Genomic DNA, 18,319 nt, shown 5'->3' with positions numbered 1-18,319 from the left:
CAGCAAGTGGAGCTCTTTTAGTTCTTTCAACCACTCTGCTGTGGTCAACTTACTGTCCCAGTTTGCCTGTTTGACCTGAAGTTCAAGGCAGTCTCAGGTAATTGTGTAGAAAGTAGGTATTATCTTTTAATTAGTTTTTGTAATAAGATTGCAAGTTACAAATGTTTGGGGTGTGCTATTATATAGTCTTGCAATAGCTTATCCTGATTTTTTTGTCATTGATATTGTAAAAACATGGTTTGCTATGTGGCCAAGAAATCTATCATTTAATGCTATCCTTGGTCATGAGAAACCTCAGCTCAGCTCCCTATTTCACCACAGATTGCTCTATGACCTCAAGGAAATAGCAATGCTTACTTCTTCTTTTTCAAATGATCCGTTTGGTACAATTTCTAACTTTGCATGAGTATGTGGGTAATCTTCAGTTAACATAGGGGTGTTAAATTTGTTTGTTATGAAGATCAGATCTGATATAAGTGTAACTCTGTTGGGTCAAATGAACCACATAAATTATTGAAATATAGAAAAGTACTAATTAATTATTAATTGATTAAGTTAGTATTTTATGAAGATATTAACATGTATAAATAGTGATTTAGCTAATATTTAATATATCATTTTAATAACAAATACCTACACAATAGCCGTGTTCTTTCATCTTGTATAATTCAGATGTGGGGAGCTTTGCAATTTTTTTTCTGTCTAGGACCCCTTTGTCAATTTTTAATTATGCATGGGGAAGGGGGAGACTGATTTTCCCTTCAGGAACTAGCACGAGCTAGTGAACCTCCTTGAAGAGCAGCCAGCTTCACAACTTGCTCCTTTTGAGTTTTTCTGCCATTTCCCAAGCCAAAATTTCTGACTCTTCTCCAATCATACCTGATTGTGCAAAAATGGCTATGCCCAGACATCAGCTGCAGAAGTTGGAGAAAGTCCAGGAGGAAGCATATAAAAGTGAGGTCTATACTCACATGAATGCACATGGGGCTATGTTGGAGGTACTTCCCTGTGGTACTGTTCCCATTCCCAGCTGCGATTGCTCTGCTGATGGAGGCAGTAGGCACCTCACCTGAGTGCTCTTGGAGAGCCTGATGCATTCCCTGGCCCTTATGTTTGGAATCCCTAGTCTAACATCTATAAAGTGGGGGTGGTATCTAGACTCAGGCATAGAAGGTGAACCAAATCGAGATTATGTTGCCATCATCTTAAATGGAACATGGAATGTTCTGAAGGTGTCCCATATACTTCCTTATTGGAAGTGCGACAGATCTGAGTTTAGCTAGTAGGGATGTAATTTTCATTTAATAATAAACAATTTAAACTATCAATTTATTGTTTAAGCACTAGCAAGCTAACAGTCTGTCGGCTACATACATATTTTTACATATTATTAACTCTGCAACTGATTAAATGCAAAATTAACATGTTAATATGTTTCAGTGCCCATCTTCTGCACAGGCAATTGAAAAGTAAGGTTTGCATTGGAAAACACTGGTTCTGCAGGCATAGATGACCCTGTAATGGCCAGACAACTCTTTTCCAGTTTTCCAACTCTTCAAAAAAGTTTAAATGTTGACAGCAACATACATATGATTAATAGACTCTTCCCCTTATCATTTCATCATTTAAACTTATAAAGTTTTACATCCCTTATTAGATAGTACAAGTGGGAACCTGCAAAGGCTTGTGGAGGTTCCCACTTTGGGGGTTCCCAAAGGCTTGTGGGGATTCCCCCCAGACTTTCCTGCTTCCCTTCCCTGAAAGCCCCCATAGCCTTTCCCGTTTTTCTGCTTCTTTCTGTCCTTTCCACCCACCAGCCAACTTATTTTCAACTCCCCCTCTCCTCATTTTTCTTTCCCTCCCTACCTAAGCAGCCTCTATCCAGGAAAACTATGACCCAGTTGCATGAGGCCAGTCACTGGTCCAAGCCCAGTTGCACAATGGGCAACCTGCAGTGCCTTATCTTTAGCACACTATTTCCTCTTTCTCTCCTCTTAGCAACCCCCATACCTGCACCCTTCTATGCTTCCTTCTCTGCTTCCCACCCACACACCAACCTAGCTTTTATCTGCCCCCCAACTTCAGGTATATTTATTATTTATTTACTTCCTTCATATCCCACCTTCCTCCACAATGGGAACCCAGAGCAGCTTACATCATTCTCCTCTCCCCCGTTTTGTCCTCATAACAGCCCTGTCCTTCTGGAGAAAGTGACTGATTTGGAGGATGGACTTCATAGCATTATATTTGGCTGAGGCCGCTCTCCTCCCCAAACTGTGCCCTCCTCATACTCCACAAAATCTCCAGAAATTTCCCAAAATGAAGCTGGCAACCCTAGTCAGGCCTGGCCCCAATGACTCCTCCCTCAAAGGCCAAAATAGCATGGATTGGAGCCTTCCCCCCCCTCCGCTTTTTTGTTCACAGAAACCCAGTCTGGAATACTGTGGTTGCCTAGTAACAGCCACTGAGGGAATCAGTTGCTTAAAACTGCAGACATTTCTTTTATCATTTTGGGATTTTAAACCCCTCCCCCAATGTATTTTTTTTAGATTTCAGATTTTTATGCAAACCTGGATCTCTTTTCAGGCTTGTAGAAAGATCTGCCTTGCCCATTCACAGCTCCAGTCACCAGATTTAAGTAACCTCCGATTTGGCTGACTTCATTGTTAATGTATAGATCAGTGGTTCTCAACCTGGGGGTCGGGACCCCCAAGGGGGTCGCGAAGTGTTTTCTGGGGGGTCACCGCCACTGTCCTGGGACAGCCCCCATCCCGGGCTGTCCAGGACTAACCCAGACGCCCTGTAACCCTGATCCGTCCGCAAGGGCAGGGAAGACCCCAAGCAGAGAGGTGAGGAACTGGCCAACCGACAGCCAGAAGGAGCCGGGCTGCAGAGACGGTGCGGCGTGCCGCCGCACACCAGCTGTAGCCCCGCTGCCCAGCTGAGAGGTGGGCAGGCCAGCCCTGGGCGCGGTCGCACCTGCGCCGGGCTGATGATGCGGCAGGATGTGTGGGAGGCCGAGGAAGCTCCCCTGGCTCGGCCAGTTCAGGTCTTGGAGGAGAAGAGGGCGGTCCCCCTTGAGTCCGCTACAGCCACGTTGTTTTTACTTTTAGCCGCGCTCGGGTGGGGCGGGAGCTTCAGCCTGGAATCCAAGTGCGCATGTCTGTAGTGTGGCTTCGCTTTTCTGCCCCGAGTCATCAGTTCCTCTCTGGCAAGGCCAAGGGGGAGAGAGTCGAGGTGCATGTGCAGTTTGGGACTTCCCCCTCGAGTGCGCAGGTTCGGTGAGGTGCAGAAGGAGCGGTGACCGGCAGAGGGGAGAAAAAGGCACGAAAAGTCTGAGCGGGATAAGCGGCCCTCGGCTCTTTCCTGGCCCTTTGCTCTCGTGAGGTGATTAAATGGAACTCCGCTTTGAGGGATAACTGCAGTTCTGTGCACAAGCAGTGTCCCAGTCACGAGAGGGGGTTTCCTCGCGAGAGCCCCGGCCTGCTTGGAAGAGTTTTTGGGGAGAGAGGGGAGGACAAGGAACACAGTGCATGCTCAGAGGCACTCTTTCCTCCGTGCCAGGAAAGGTTGCCGCGCCACACAGTCACAGCCACTGCACAACAGGTGGTAGTACTGTTTGCTTGTTTGTTTTAAACTTTAAAATTTAAAGTAATTATATATATGGATACCCTGGACTGCCAAAAAAAACAAATGTTTTCTTTATCCTATTGAAAATGTCATTTATGCAAATTTATGCAAATGTGACGAGGGTCGCAGGTTACTTGGCAATTGTAAAAGGGGATCTCGACTCGAAAAAGGTTGAGAACCACTGGTATAGATGATGGTGATACAATGATGTGGATGGTATCCACCCACCTACTGCTCTGAACTATTTGAAGGAAGATTAGAGGACAAATGTACCAGAGTTGTTGAAAACTAAGAGCCAAATAAGGAAAGTTTCTGATGGAGAGTTTTTCTGTAAATTTTCTCATTTGTAAGTAAATCAGAGGAGTGGGGGAGGCAGTTGGCAGTGGATTTTGAGGCACAGAGGCAAATATTAGTTGGCACACAAGAAGTTAGTGGAAAGTAAAGAAATTGTGCCTCTTGACTACTAGAAAATACCTTCCCCAGCCCATAAAACCCTCCTTAGGTTCGATCCTACCAATCCATTCTGCTGGCATGGTGCATTCCTTTTCTTGATGCAAGAGGGAGTCTTCTTGATGCAAGAGGCTCTTACACAGCTTGCATTGTACTAGAACATTGGCATGGAATTCTGTTAGTATGTGTGGCTTGCTGGTGAGTATTTCTTCCAAGTTAGGGAGCTGTCTGTACATATGTAGTGGCTCTTACTGCTGGGGCTGGTTTGAGAGATTTGGGGTTGATAGTACACCAATACCTCCAAATAGAATGAATCTTCATGGTAAGTCCAGTGTATCATTTGATGATACAAGTTTTCATGTAGGTTGAAATTTGCTGCTATAAATAAGTCATTGGATAATATCTAAGTATATATTTTTCACCCGAAAGTATGGTTTCCTACTATTTGTTTCTTCAATCAGTTGAGCAAGTACTGGACCTTCATATTTATATTAAGTATTAAATATTTGCATTCACCCATTATTGGAAATAGAGATGAGGCTCTTCAAAACCTAGGGAGGTTTTTTGTTCTAACAACTATTAGATTATCTAAGCATAGCTCTGTATTGTATATAATACTGCAGTCCACATACAGTCTTCTTTCTGGAACCCCACCATACTTTTAATGTTTATTACTGCCATTTTTCTTAATAATAAGACAATGAAAGCAATAACATTGAATGTGGAAAACAGTCATCGAAGAGAAGAACTTAAGATGGTACTGAGCCAATTTAGAAGTAACATTACCAACCCTTCAACCATGATTTTGTGGAAGGGAAACCTTGCAGCAGGTTTGCAGGTCCCATCACTCCTCACACCCTCCTGAACTTTTCTTAGCAACACATGATTTGCCGTCACAGCAGAACCAGGCAAACCATGGTTTATGTAAACCATGGCCTGGTTGCATACTAGAGCTGGAAACTATGATTGAACCTTGCTTTTTGCTTCTGTATTGTTGGGTTTCAGTTGTAATGGCAAATTATTGCACGGGATGTAGCTGGAGGTGGGAAGGGAGCACAATGGGATTAAGATTCCAAGCCATGGCTTACAATAGTACTGCTAGAGCTGCTCATTTCACTTACACAACAGATGATGTCTTGGCATCAATCCAGTTGCAGTAGTATGCTGAATGCATGCATGCATGGAAAGGCAATTTGAAAAGCAGTACAAGACACAGAGCAGTTTATCCAGAAGTGTATCTTGTACCATAGTATATGACTTCCGATAAAGATGCACTAGTACAGAATTGATTTGACCGGAATGTTAAGTTACACTCTTCTCTATGAAATTTAAGAGAACTTCTTTTCCTTGAAAGGTAAATGCTGTTTCTTTCCGGCCCAGAGCTGCTTGTGTGTGTGTGTGGTGTGGTGTGTGTTAAGTGCAGTCAAGTCGCTTCCGACTCATGGCGACCCTATGAATGAAAGTCCTCCAAAATGTCCTATCTTTGACAGACTTGCTCAGATCTTGCAAATTGAAGGCTGTGGCTTCCTTTATTGAGTCAATCCATCTCTTGTTGGGTCTTCCTCTTTTCCTGCTGCCCTCAGATTTTCCTAGCATGACTGTCTTTTCCAGTGACTCTTGTTGTCTCACGACGTGACCAAAATACGATAGCCTCAGTTTAGACATTTTAGCTTCTAGGGTCATTTCAGGCTTGATTTGATCTATAACCCACTGATTTGTTTTTTTGGCAGTCTACAGAATCTGTAACACTCTCCTCCAACACCACATTTCAAAGGAATCTATTTTCTTCCTATCAGCTTTCTTCACTGTCCAGCTTTCACACCCATACATAGTAATAGGGAATACGATAGCATGAATTAATCTAGTCTTGGTGGCCAGTGACACATCCTTACACTTCAAAATCTTTTCTAGCTCCTTCATGGCTGCCCTTCCCAGTCTCAATCTCCTTCTGATTTCTTGGCTGCAGTCTCCCTTTTGGTTGATGGTGGAGCCAAGGAATAGAAAGTCTTAAACAATTTCAATTTCCTCATTGTCAACCTTAAAGTTGTGTAATTCTCCTGTAGTCATTACGTTTGTTTTCTTGATGTTCAGCTGTAGTCCTGCTTTGGCACTTTCTCTTTTAACTTTCAGCAGTAGTCGTTTCAAATCTTCACTATTTTCTGCCAATAATGTAGTGTCATCAGCATATTTCAAATTATTAATGTTCCTCCCTCCAATTTTCACTCCACCTTCATCTAAATCTAATCCAAGTTTCCTAATTATTTGTTCTGCATATAGATTGAAGAGATAGGGAGATAAAATACATCCTTGTCTGACACCTTTGCCAATTGGAAACCATTCCATTTCTCCATATTCTGTTCTAACTGTGACCTCTTGTCCAGAGTACAGGTTGCGCATCAAAACGATCAGATGTAGTGGCACACCCATTTCCTTTAAAACCAGCCATAGCTTTTCATGATCCACACAGTCAAAAGCTTTGCTGTAATCTATGAAACACAAGCTGATTTTCTTCTGAAATTTTCTCGTATACTCCAGTTACCAGCGTATATTTGCAATATGATCTCTAGTGCCTCTTCCTTTTCTGAAACCAGCTTGAACATCAGGAATTTCTTGTTCAATATATGGTAACAGCCTTTGCTGTAAGATTCTCCCCTGAGGCAAGGGCATCCTGAGCTGCGGGTTGTTTTCCTCTCCATCCGGGTAGGCAGGACTGAAAAAACTTTGACTTCCTGTATCCCTTGGCGGGAAAACAGCCTGAGGAAGCCAGTTTCCGTCCTGCCTATCCGGGTAGAGCAGGCAACTTCGCGCAGCTCAGTGCCAAGACTCTAGTAGGATCGCTTTTAGTAATAGATTACCTACCCCTTTTTACCTTCACCTTCCGTGTATATTCTTTCCTTCTGTCCTTGTCGCCCCAGTCGCCTTATACCTTCCCTTCCCACTCCTTTGTCTCTCCCTTCCCCCTCGGGATCCCAGTAGCTTCCAAAATGGTCGACGCCATTTTAGCCCGAGAGGACGACCTTCTATCAGAGAAGGATTTTGAGAGGGGTTTGGTTCAATCCATCCCCAAGGGCTCCGGTTCTCCCAACGGCCACCCAGGTGGACCATTAGGGAGTGTAGCCGAACCGGGAGAGACCCTCACCGCTGAGTCATCCGCGGCTCCACCTAAGCTCAAAAAGGCGCGAAAAACCGCGACGACGCTGCCGGGCACCAGAAAGCGGCGGCGCGGCGGCAAACCTTGCGCCGGGCTGAAAGCCGGGCGTAAATCACCCGACTCTTCCCCAAAGCCTTCTGGACAACCCCGCAGTGAGCAGGAATCGGCAGAAACCACGGCGGCGGCTACACCCCCCGCTTCAGGACCTGGTAATATGGCGGCAACGGGATCATTCCCAGCGGGAGTTGGCGCCCCCCCCCCCTCAGGCGGCGGAGGCCAGCCATTTCTTAACGTGGCAGAACGCTGATGAGTTAATTAATTACGCCTTACAGCGTCAGTGGCAGGCATTTCAATCTTTTCAGGCCTGCCTCCCTCCTCCTATGGGATGGGGCCCCTACGGGGTTAACCCCGATATTTCAGCCCAGCCTCAACCCACTGCCTCGGCTCAATCAGTCCTTGATCCCAGTACACCTAATATCACTAGAAATACTCCATGGCCCACTAAAGCAGCCATGAAAGCAAAATTTACTGAGAATAGGGAAACTCAAGCAGAAACCTCTAAATCCCCTATCTCCTCAGTAGACTATGAGGAAGAGGAAAAAGAGGAAGGCGAATTTGACTCGGACGAAGATCCCCCTCAGGAGTCAGACCAGCACAATAGGCTATTCTCAGGGGAGGAATATCAAGCCCTATTGTCCAAGGCCATCCTCGCCCTTGACCTCAATGAGGATGCGGATCAACCCGATGAACCAAAGTCCAAACTGAAAAAATGCGTCAAGGAATGTTTCCCCAGGCCAAAGCCAGTCACCAACTCTGTCCCCTTCCCAGAATTCTTTATTAATGCAGTTAGAGACAAATGGGTACACCCAGTACCTAATAGGCAACTGCCCCCTAACATTAGAAAACTATATAATCTGGCACCACATGCCATGACAATGCTAAAGCTCCCCTTGGTGGATGCCCCAGTCCTGGACCTGCAGTCCCCTGGCTTGGTTCCAGAAGATGGGATGGGATGTTTGAGAGACCAACTTGATAGAAAGTTAGATTACCTAACAAGAAAGGCCCACGAGGCATCGGCCATGGCTATCCAGGCCAGCGCGACTACATCTATCTTTGCCCGGGCCTCCTATTTATGGGTAAAAAAGATTCTCCAACTGGTTCCAGAAGAAAACCTCAGGGTCATCGGGGGCCTGGAAAGGGTTCATAGTGCAATTTCCTTAATGGCTGATGCCTCCCTCGATACCATGTCCTCTGTAGCGAGATCAATGGCATCGGTTACCTCAATTAGAAGGGGCCTTTGGCTCAGGACATGGCAACCTCCCTCATGGCATACCCCATTAAGGAGGGACGCCTTTTTGGTGAGAAGCTGGATAGTATTCTCATAGAAACAAAAGACAAAAAACAAGTTCTCCCCACACAACTCAAAAGGGACAACCGTCCCTCCTCCTTTCCTTCCTTTCGTTCCTCCAAACTTACACCTAGATTCAGGACCGAGTTCAGGAGAGGATCTTGGGGTACTAACAGGGGATCCTGGAGCAATGCCAGATCCTTTCGCAGGGGAGGTAGATTCTCCAGACCTCAAGGGTTCCAGCCCAGACAGGATAAAGGGGAACGATTCACAAAAAACACCTCTCAGTGACGCCAATCACATTCAGGTGGGGGGGAGACTTCAGGAGTTTGCAACAAGATGGTCAATGTCCAATCCAGACAAGTGGGTATCCCAAATTATAACCAACGGTTACCTCCTGGAGTTCTCTTCTCAGCCAAGGGACCGTTTCATACATTCCCCAATTTCCTTCAAGAAAGGAAAACATTCAAGGACACTAGCAGCCATCCAACATCTCACCCACATCAAAGCCATAGAACCAGTGCCCAGCTGTCAAAGGGGCCAGGGAGTATATTCCATTTTCTTCACAGTCCCGAAAAAGAACGGGGACTGGAGGGCTATCCTAGATTTAAAATATGTCAACAGAAGGATGGCCCGTCGTCATTTTCGTATGGAAACGGTGAAATCCATAGTGGAATCTCTACTCCCTGGCACCTTCATGACAGCTGTGGACCTTACGGAGGCCTACCTCCATATCCCAATCCACCCATCACACAGACCCTTTCTCAGATTCGCATATGCAAACCAACACTACCAGTTCAGAGCACTGCCATTCGGCCTGACCTCTGCCCCCAGGGTCTTCACGAAGACGCTGGTAACCATCATCGCCTGCCTCAGACAGGAGGGGATCCAGGTACATCTGTACCTGGACGACATCCTGATCTGTGCACCAACACCAGATCTTTCTTGATTACACACAGACAGAGTAACCCAGATCCTTCAGGAACACGGGTATCTCATAAACTTCCACAAGAGCTCTCTGTGCCCATCTCAATTCATGACACATCTGGGAGCCAAAATCAATTCTCAAAATAATTCCTTGTCCCTTCCTCAGGAAAGGATACAGAAACTGATGTCCCTGGCCCGCAGTACGGCCAAGCTAAAGACCGCTTTGCTCATGTCCCTAGCTGCCCTGTTGGGTCACATGATTTCCTGCATCGCAATAGTGCCATGGGCCAGATTCCATTCACGCCCACTACAGTGGCTTCTGAACCCTCACCAACTAGACATAACACGAAAAAAGATCAAAAGAATCACTATTCCACCCAGGGTCAGCCACAGCCTTCTCTGGTGGTCCAACCCGTCCAACCTCCGCAAATCCACACAATACATTCACGAGGACCCTATTCAAATATTCACGGACGCCAGCCTCTCTGGCTGGGGGGCCACGATAGGCGACCAGATAGCCCAAGGCCGCTGGTCACAACAAGAAACAAAGCTCCACATCAACCTACTGGAGCTCAGAGCAGTCAAATTAGCCCTTTGGAAATTCACAGATACCATAAGGAGTCAACATGTTCTCATAAGAACAGACAACATTACAACAAAGGCCCACATCAACAAACAGGGAGGCTCCAAGTCCTCTGCGCTTCACAAGGAAGCTGTGGCTATTTTCACCTGGGCCCAAGCCAACGTTCCCTCAATTCGGGCGGAACACATCAAGGGAGCTCTCAATCTTCGCGCCGACTGGTTAAGTCGCCAATGCATAGACGAGGGAGAATGGGAATTGGACCAGGAGGCATTTCGTCAGCTTACAAAAATATTGGTACCCCCTCAGTAGATTTGTTCGCCTCCGCATCAAATCACAAGCTTCCCAGATTCTACTCCAGGTATTTCCATCCAATTGCAGAAGCCACAGATGCTCTCCTCAGCCCATGGCCAAAGGAGCTGCTTTATGCATTCCCTCCAATTCCCATCCTTCCCAAAGTTCTGAGGAAAATCCTTCAACACAGAGCCGACATAATTCTGATAGCTCCTTGTTGGCCAAGGAGATCCTGGTTTGTCAACCTGAAACGCATGTCCTGTCAAGAACCTTGGCCAATTCCATTGCATCTATCCATTCTACGTCAGGGTCCCATAGTACACCCAGACCCCCAATGGTTTTGCTTGACTGCCTGGCACTTGAGAGGAGGGCCCTGTTAGACCTTGGGTACTCCAACGAAGTGGCCAATACAATACTAGAAGCGCGAAGGCCATCTACTCGCCGCATATATAATGCGTCGTGGAAGGCCTTCTTTCGATGGGCCAGGAGAAAGAAATTTGACCCAATACATCCAGGCATACCTAGAATATTGGAATTCCTCCAAGAGGGGGTCCGCCAAAACCTCAAGGCCTCTACCTTGAGGAGACAGGTGGCTGCCATCTCCACAGTCATACCATTTTCGGACGGGAGCCCTATGTCACAGCACAGGCATATTTCGGCCTTCTTAAAAGGAGTTTCTCAAACTCAGCCACCCATCATACACAGGTTCCCCACATGGAACCTCAACTTAGTTCTGAAGGCACTCACGGGCCTGCCATTCGAGCCCCTTAGAACTGTACCGTTGAGATTTCTGCGCATGAAGGTGCTGTTCCTTACAGCAATAACATCTGCTAGGAGAGTCTCAGAACTTAGAGCCTTATCCATCAGGGAAGGTCTATGTGTTTTTCATAAAGACAGGGTCGTACTGACCCTGGATCCCTCATTCCAGCCAAAAATAGACACGCGTTTCCATAGATCTCAGGAAATTAACCTCCCTTCGTTCTGCCCCAAACCCAACGGTCCTAAGGAGTCCTCTTGGCATACCTTAGACTTAAGAAGGGCTATCCGCATTTTCATCGACCGCACATCGGACTTTAGGAGGTCTGATTTTATGTTCGTAGGGATTTCCAACCCCAACAAGGGCTGCAGGATGTCAGCCGCCGCTATCAGTTACACAATCAAAACATGCATAGCAGAAGCCTACAGGCTGACAGGCAAGCCCGTACCAAAGGGGATTACCGCACATTCCCTTAGAAGCACGGCCACTACTGCTGCCTTTGACAAACAGGCCCCACTGGAAGAGATATGCCGAGCTGCCACATGGTCCTCGGTATCTACATTTGTCAGGCACTATAAGATCCATACCTGGTCCTCGGCACAAGCGGCCTTCGGTCGTAGGGTCCTGCAGAACGTTGTCGATTAATCTAATGTCCCACCCTTCTGGGAGCTCTTCCAAGTCCCGCAGCTCAGGATGCCCTTGCCTCAGGGGAGAATATAGCCTTGGATACTCACCGTGAGGACTTATTCTCCTCTGAGGCGAAGGGCATCCTGCCCCTCCCTTATTATAAGGAATATCTGTTCTTAAAAGTCTACTATTTCTATAAACGAACCTAGAAGGTCTCATAGGATAAAGTTTCCCTTTCCTTTCCTCCTTGACGGTTCAATCACAATATAAGAGTTATACCAAGTTCAGTTCGCAAGTTGGTAGTTATTATTGTTAACCTAGCTAGTATAGACGGTAACTGGCTTCCTCAGGCTGTTTTCCCGCCAAGGGATACAGGAAGTCAAAGTTTTTTCAGTCCTGCCTACCCGGATGGAGAGGAAAACAACCCGCAGCTTAGGATGCCCTCGCCTCAGAGGAGAATAAGCCCTCACGGTGAGTATCCAAGGCTATATTTTGAGCATCACTTTACTTGCATGAGAAATTAATGCGATGGTCCAATAGTTGCTGCAATCTTTGTTTCTCCTTTCTTGGGAATTGGAATGTAAATGGATCGTTTCCAGTCTGTGGGCCATTGTTTTGTTTTCCATATCTGTTGGCATATTCTTGTCAAAATTTTGATGGACTCTGTTTCTGTGGCTTGGAATAGCTCTGTTGATATCCCATCTCCTGGTGATTTGTTTCTCCCGATTGCTCTCAATGCAGCTTTCACTTCACTTTCTAAAACTAGGTTCTTCTTCAAAAGATTCTTCTTGGAAAGAATCTTTTATCCTTTCATCTCTTCTTTATAGTTCTTCAGAAAGAAAGTTCCCACCTTTTCTTTATTTTGTCCTGTTCAGTTAATGTATTTCCATGCTGATCTTTCAGCATGCCTAACCGTGCTTTAAATTTCCCTTTGATTTCTTGGATCTTGTGTAACATCTCTTGTTCTTCCTTTTTTGTTGTTCTCTTCTTTCTTTACACTGGTTATTATAATAGGTCTCTTTGTCTCTACGTGCGAGTCGCTGGAACATTGCACTTAGACTTTTGATTCTATTTCTGTCACCTTTTACTTTTGCTTTTGTCTATCTCTGGCAATTTTAAGAGTTTCCTCAGACATCCATCGAGGTTTTTCTTTTCTTTTGGCTACAGGAATAGTCTTTGCACATTCCTCCTTGATAATATCTCTAGTTTCCACCCATAGTTCTTCAGGTTTACATTCACTTGAACTCAGTAATGTAAATCTGTTCCTTACATGGTCTTTAAACTCTTCCGGAATATTGCTTAGATTGTATTTTGGTGCTATGAATGTTTTGATTTTTTTCTTAAGTTTTATCTTGATTTTTGATATTAACAATTCATGATCTGTACCGCAGTCGGCTCCTGGTCTTGTTTTGGCCAAGAGAATAGAGCTTCTCCATCTTCGCTTCCAATTATGTAATCTATTTGATTTCTATATTGGCCGTCTGGTGATGTCCATGTATACAATCGTCTATTTGGTTGCCTGAAACATGTGCTTGCAATGAACAGATTGTTGTCTTCACAGAATTCTACGAGGCATTCTCCTGCTTCATTCCGTTCTCCTAACCCAAATCTGCCAACAACATTTGATTCTGCTTTGTTTCCTACTTTTGCATTCCAATCACCTATGACTATCAGCATATCTTGTGTAGGTGTGTGATCAATTTCTTCCTGAACACTGGCATAAAAACTTTCAATTTCTTCCTCATCAGCATCTGTAGTTGGGGCGTAAACTTGAATGATGCTTATGTTAATAGGCTTTCCCTGAAGTCTGATTGATATTATTCGGTCAGACTTTGCATTATAGCTCCTGACTGCCTTTGCTACATCTTGCCTCACTATTAAAGCAACTCCGTTTCTTCTCTTTTTGTCATTCCCTGAATAAAACACTTTGTAATTTTCTGATTGAAAATGTCCTAATCCAGTCCACTTTAATTCATTTATTCCCAGGACTGAAATGTCCATACGTTCCATTTCTTGTTTAACTATTTCAAGCTTACCCTGATTCATGCTTTTCACATTCCATGTTCCGATTATATGCGTCGAACAGCTTCAGACTTTCCTTTTGCATCTATTCATGTCAACCACTGAACGTCCTTTCGGCTTTAGTCCAATCGCATCATTAATAACAGCGCTACTTGTACTTGTCCTCTGCTCTACCCCAGTAGCAGATTGAGTGCCATCTGACCTGGGGGTCCCATCTTCCAGCACTATATCTTTTTTCATTTTGGATTGTCTCATCATAGGGTTTTCAAGGTAAAAGGTTGGTCAGAAGTGGTTTACCAGTGCCTTCTTCTGCGCAGTACTAACCAGGGTTAGCCGTAGTGGCACTGCCGTTTTCTATGAAAGATCCTCCGCCAGTGTCACCTTCCACTACTGCTGCTGCCCAGTAGCTAACCTTCAGGGATTCCTCTGCCCCCATCCCCATTGGAACTGCCTGTTCTCTTCTGCGGATGTGGCCATTGATTCCTTAAGGGGGTGGATGCATCTTCGTCTGGTGTCTCAGCTGTGACCATTCCGTCTTGAGTGACTCTGCTAGAAGTTTATTCTCTTGATAGAGTCTAGACCAGTGATGGCGAACCTTTTAGAGACCGAGTGCCCAAACTGCAACCAAAAACCCACTTATTTATTGCCGAGTGCTAATGTGGCAATGTAACCTGAATACCACCCCCAGAGGGGGCCCAGAGGGAGAGGCTAGGGTTGCCAAGTTCCTCTTCGCCATGAGTGGGAGGTTTTTGGGGTGGCGCCTGAGGAGGATGGGGTTTGGGGAAGGACTTCAGTGCCATAGAGTCCAATTGCCAAAGTGGCAATTTTTTCCAGGGGAAATGATCTCTATTGGTTGGAGATCACCTGTAATAGCAGATCTCCAGCTAGTACCTGGAGATTGGCAACTAGTTCCTTAGTCTTTTCTCTCTACATATCAAGACAAATGGAAAGGTGTTTGGAGGATGGCTTGTGGGCACTTCAAAGGTGGAATAGGACTGCACGCCCCTCCGCCCGCACAGTCCCAGAGGGTGCCGGAGAAGCCGCTGGAGGGAAAGAAGGAAGGAAGGAAGGAAAGAAGGGAAGGGAGGGGAAAAGGGAAGGAAGGGAGGGAGAGAAATAAAGAAAAAGAGAGAGAAAGGGAGAAAGAAATGGAGCAAGGGAGAGAAAGAAAAGGACAGAGGGAGACAGAAAAAGAAAGAGGCCATTTATGCATGGGAGGTTTTGCCTTGGATTTGCCACTCGGTGGGGCGCGGCGGCAGGCTTGTGAGAGGCGAGCAGGGTGGGGCAGAGGGCGCCTCCTTCGCACCCACCGACCAGCCATGCCCCTCCGCCCGCACAGGCCCAGAGGGCGCCGGAGAAGCCGCCGGCCATGCCGAGTGTGAGCGCTCGGCTTCTGTTCCCCGCTCTCCCACCCGCCTGGCTGGCCGCGCACGCTCCAGCGGCGGCAATGGCGGCAGCTTCTGTGGGAGAGTCCGGGGGCCACAGCCAATGATGTCGGATGTTCCCCACCCCTGGGCTACAGCCTCCCCCATCCGGGGTGGGGCAGAGCCGGAAAGGCCAGCGGCTTGGAGGAACCATGCGTGCCGGCAGAAAGGGCTACGCGTGCCGGAAGTGGCACCCGTGCCATAGGTTCGCCAACACGGGTCTAGACCCCTTACGGTATTGCTCTCAGCTTCCCTGACACACACAAACCCCCTCACCACGTTAAGTTGTGCATCCAGAAGGGGGCAGAGCTGCTTACATTATAAAAATGGAAGCTTCTGTGTCCATATTTCATATGAATTTCCAGTTATTAATGGACAGCAAATTATTCAGCTATGAGGTGAACTAGAACTTGAGTTTTTATATGATATTGTCAGAAGAGCATTACAAAGCTTGGACTAACTTCTGTTCATGTTACTTGGAAACAGCTCATAAATTGTTGGCTTACACTCCTGGGTGCAAATACATTAGGGCCTTTATAAAGGTGCTAGGGTCTCTTGAAATCTGTGAGTATAAATATACTTATCTCTGTTGAATGGTGGCCTTTGACTTGATGGAAGTGTCACTGGTTTCCACAGAGATTACCTTCAAGTAAGTGCATTTAGGGTTCGGTATAGTGCTCCTATTCTGGCCATATTTTATAAATTTTAAATAAGTATATTACCTATTTAAATTAATAATTGCATTTTTTTTCTTTTTAGGGAGAATCTGTAAAATATTTTCTGGACAACTTAGATAAACTTGGAGAACCAGTAAGTTTAATCTCTTATTTGGGCTTTTAAAACAATATTATATGCTGAAGGGCCTTTTGGTTTGAATCTGCAACTTCTAACAGTTGAAAGTTATATATTTTGTAATTTGAAGTGACAAGTTACCTTTGTAGCATTTAGTAGAGCATATCAATGACACAAGTTGTTGTTTTTTCCTTTTATTAGGATTACCTTCCCTCCCAGCAAGATATTCTACTGGCAAGAAGACCCACAAAAGGGATCCATGAGTACGATTTTGAGATTAAAAATGTCCCCTTCAAGATGGTTGATGTAGGTGGCCAAAGGTCAGAGCGAAAACGTTGGTTTGAGTGCTTTGACAGTGTCACCTCAATACTATTCCTGGTTTCATCAAGTGAATTCGACCAGGTACTTATGGAGGATCGACTAACAAACCGCCTTACAGAGTCTCTGAACATTTTTGAAACTATAGTCAACAATCGAGTTTTCAGCAACGTCTCCATCATTCTCTTCCTAAACAAGACAGACTTGCTTGAGGAAAAAGTGCAAAAAGTTAGCATCAAAGACTATTTCCCAGAATTTGAAGGGGATCCCCACTGCTTATTAGATGTCCAAAAATTCCTGGTGGATTGTTTTCGTACCAAGCGCCGGGATCAGCAGCAGAAGCCCTTATACCACCACTTCACCACTGCTATAAATACAGAAAACATCCGCCTTGTGTTCCGTGATGTCAAGGATACCATCCTTCATGACAACCTCAAGCAGCTCATGCTACAGTGATGGGCAAGAAGACTTTGATTTGTGTTAGTTGTTTATAGCAGGAGTTGGAAGAAAAAACCCTGGTCTTGTCAGACCTCAGTGGGTGGATAAAAGCTGCTGCTGATCAAGTTGTTGCCAATTTCTCTTGAAATTTGGACTTTAATCTCATCCACTGTAGTTTCATTTTGAATCATTTCTCATTTCTTAACAGACCTCAAGTTTTTAAAGCTAACTCGGAAGTTTTAACCTCTTCCATCTTTCCATACTGGTAAATTTGTATCCCTGAACTATCCTGTAATAACTGTAGACATGGTTGCAGAACCCACTTTGGAAACTTGATAAGTTAAAGAGGTGTGAGGATATGTGAAAGGGCTGTAGAGAAAGTGCAATACATTTGTATCTGGAGACCACTTTCTAAGCATGGCTTTTTCTCCCTCCAGAGATTGTTCTGCATGGCGAACAGCTATGCTTTTAAAAATAATTAATCTGTATTGTATGTTTACAAGTGCATTTTTGCTTCCATGCCAATAGGGGCTCTCAAATGGTACCAGAAAGGAAATCAATTGAGGTTTGCTACTACGGAATGTCAGATGGAATCCGTCATGCAAAGGGACTTTCTGAACTTGATTGGTCATTGTGAGCTCATAGCAATTTTACTAAATTTCTCATGCTTTACAGTTTGGAGCTAAGCTAATGTAAATCACATAGTTGCCTACAGCTTTGGAAGTATCTGTCAGTTGTGAACTATTAGTTATACCCTTTTTCTTTCAGTTAGTCCAGACTCTGTGTGTTGAGCGATACAGGGAAGAGGCTAACAAAGAGGATTTTTTCCTGCTAAAGAGCGCTTGTGTTTATGGATATTGGATGCATGTTGTTAAAGTAACATGACAGTGTTGAGAGTAGATGCAGCTGTAGATGAGAGAGTACTGGCCATTGTATTGATAGCCAAAAAGGCAAGACACCTTTTCAGAAAGAAAAAAGTTTAAAGCAACTGACCTACATCCCAGATATACTGTATTGTAAAAATATAATTTTTATAAAAGTACTCCCTTCAATTATGACACACCTCTAACTCAGACTTGCAAGCAAATACTCACCGACAATAGAACAGAGTTGTTGAACTAATAACTGTTTTCATCTCAATTTTGAGGAAGCTGGTCATACCAGAAGTGACTTTTGATTTCTCAGGTATTGGTTAAAATTCCATTTATTACCAGTTACTCTGGACAACCAAGTTTAATTAAAGGTAAACTTTCACAGGTGGTATACTATGCTTTAAAGAAATCTGTAAAAGGGATTGACACCTTTTCCAACCTAATGCTTGAATACTATAAATGTCTACCCGTTAACATGACCAGAGGTTAGCAGTGCCGTTTCCCTTTTCTGTTGCATAGGCCAAAGTTCGCATTTGCGAGCAATAGAAATACATTAAGGGTTACTATTACGGAATTTTAGGAATGGTCAGCAAAAATCATATTTTTATTTTTTTTTACTTTTGCCATATGTTAGATAAAGGTAATTTAAGATCTTATGCCAATTGTGCATTAATGTAATAGGTTTAACT

General features: G+C 44.9%; 1 protein-coding gene across 1 annotated transcript in view; it reads left to right on the top strand.

The window, feature by feature from the left end:
• The window catches only part of GNA13 (G protein subunit alpha 13), a 63,717-nt gene extending 46,890 nt beyond the window's left edge, over positions 1-16,827 (top strand). Inside the window, exons 3-4 of the mRNA XM_056851816.1 lie at positions 15,970-16,020; positions 16,204-16,827. Of these exons, the coding sequence (XP_056707794.1) occupies positions 15,970-16,020; positions 16,204-16,776 (624 nt within the window). The 3' untranslated portion in view covers positions 16,777-16,827. The remainder of the gene's footprint in view (positions 1-15,969; positions 16,021-16,203) is intronic.
• Positions 16,828-18,319: the final 1,492 nt, after the last annotated feature.

Source organism: Euleptes europaea, chromosome 1, assembly GCF_029931775.1.
Source record: "Euleptes europaea isolate rEulEur1 chromosome 1, rEulEur1.hap1, whole genome shotgun sequence".
NCBI classification, from domain to species: Eukaryota; Metazoa; Chordata; class Lepidosauria; order Squamata; family Sphaerodactylidae; genus Euleptes; species Euleptes europaea.
Note: the sequence above shows the minus strand (reverse complement) of the source record. Positions and strands in the feature narration are given on the sequence as shown.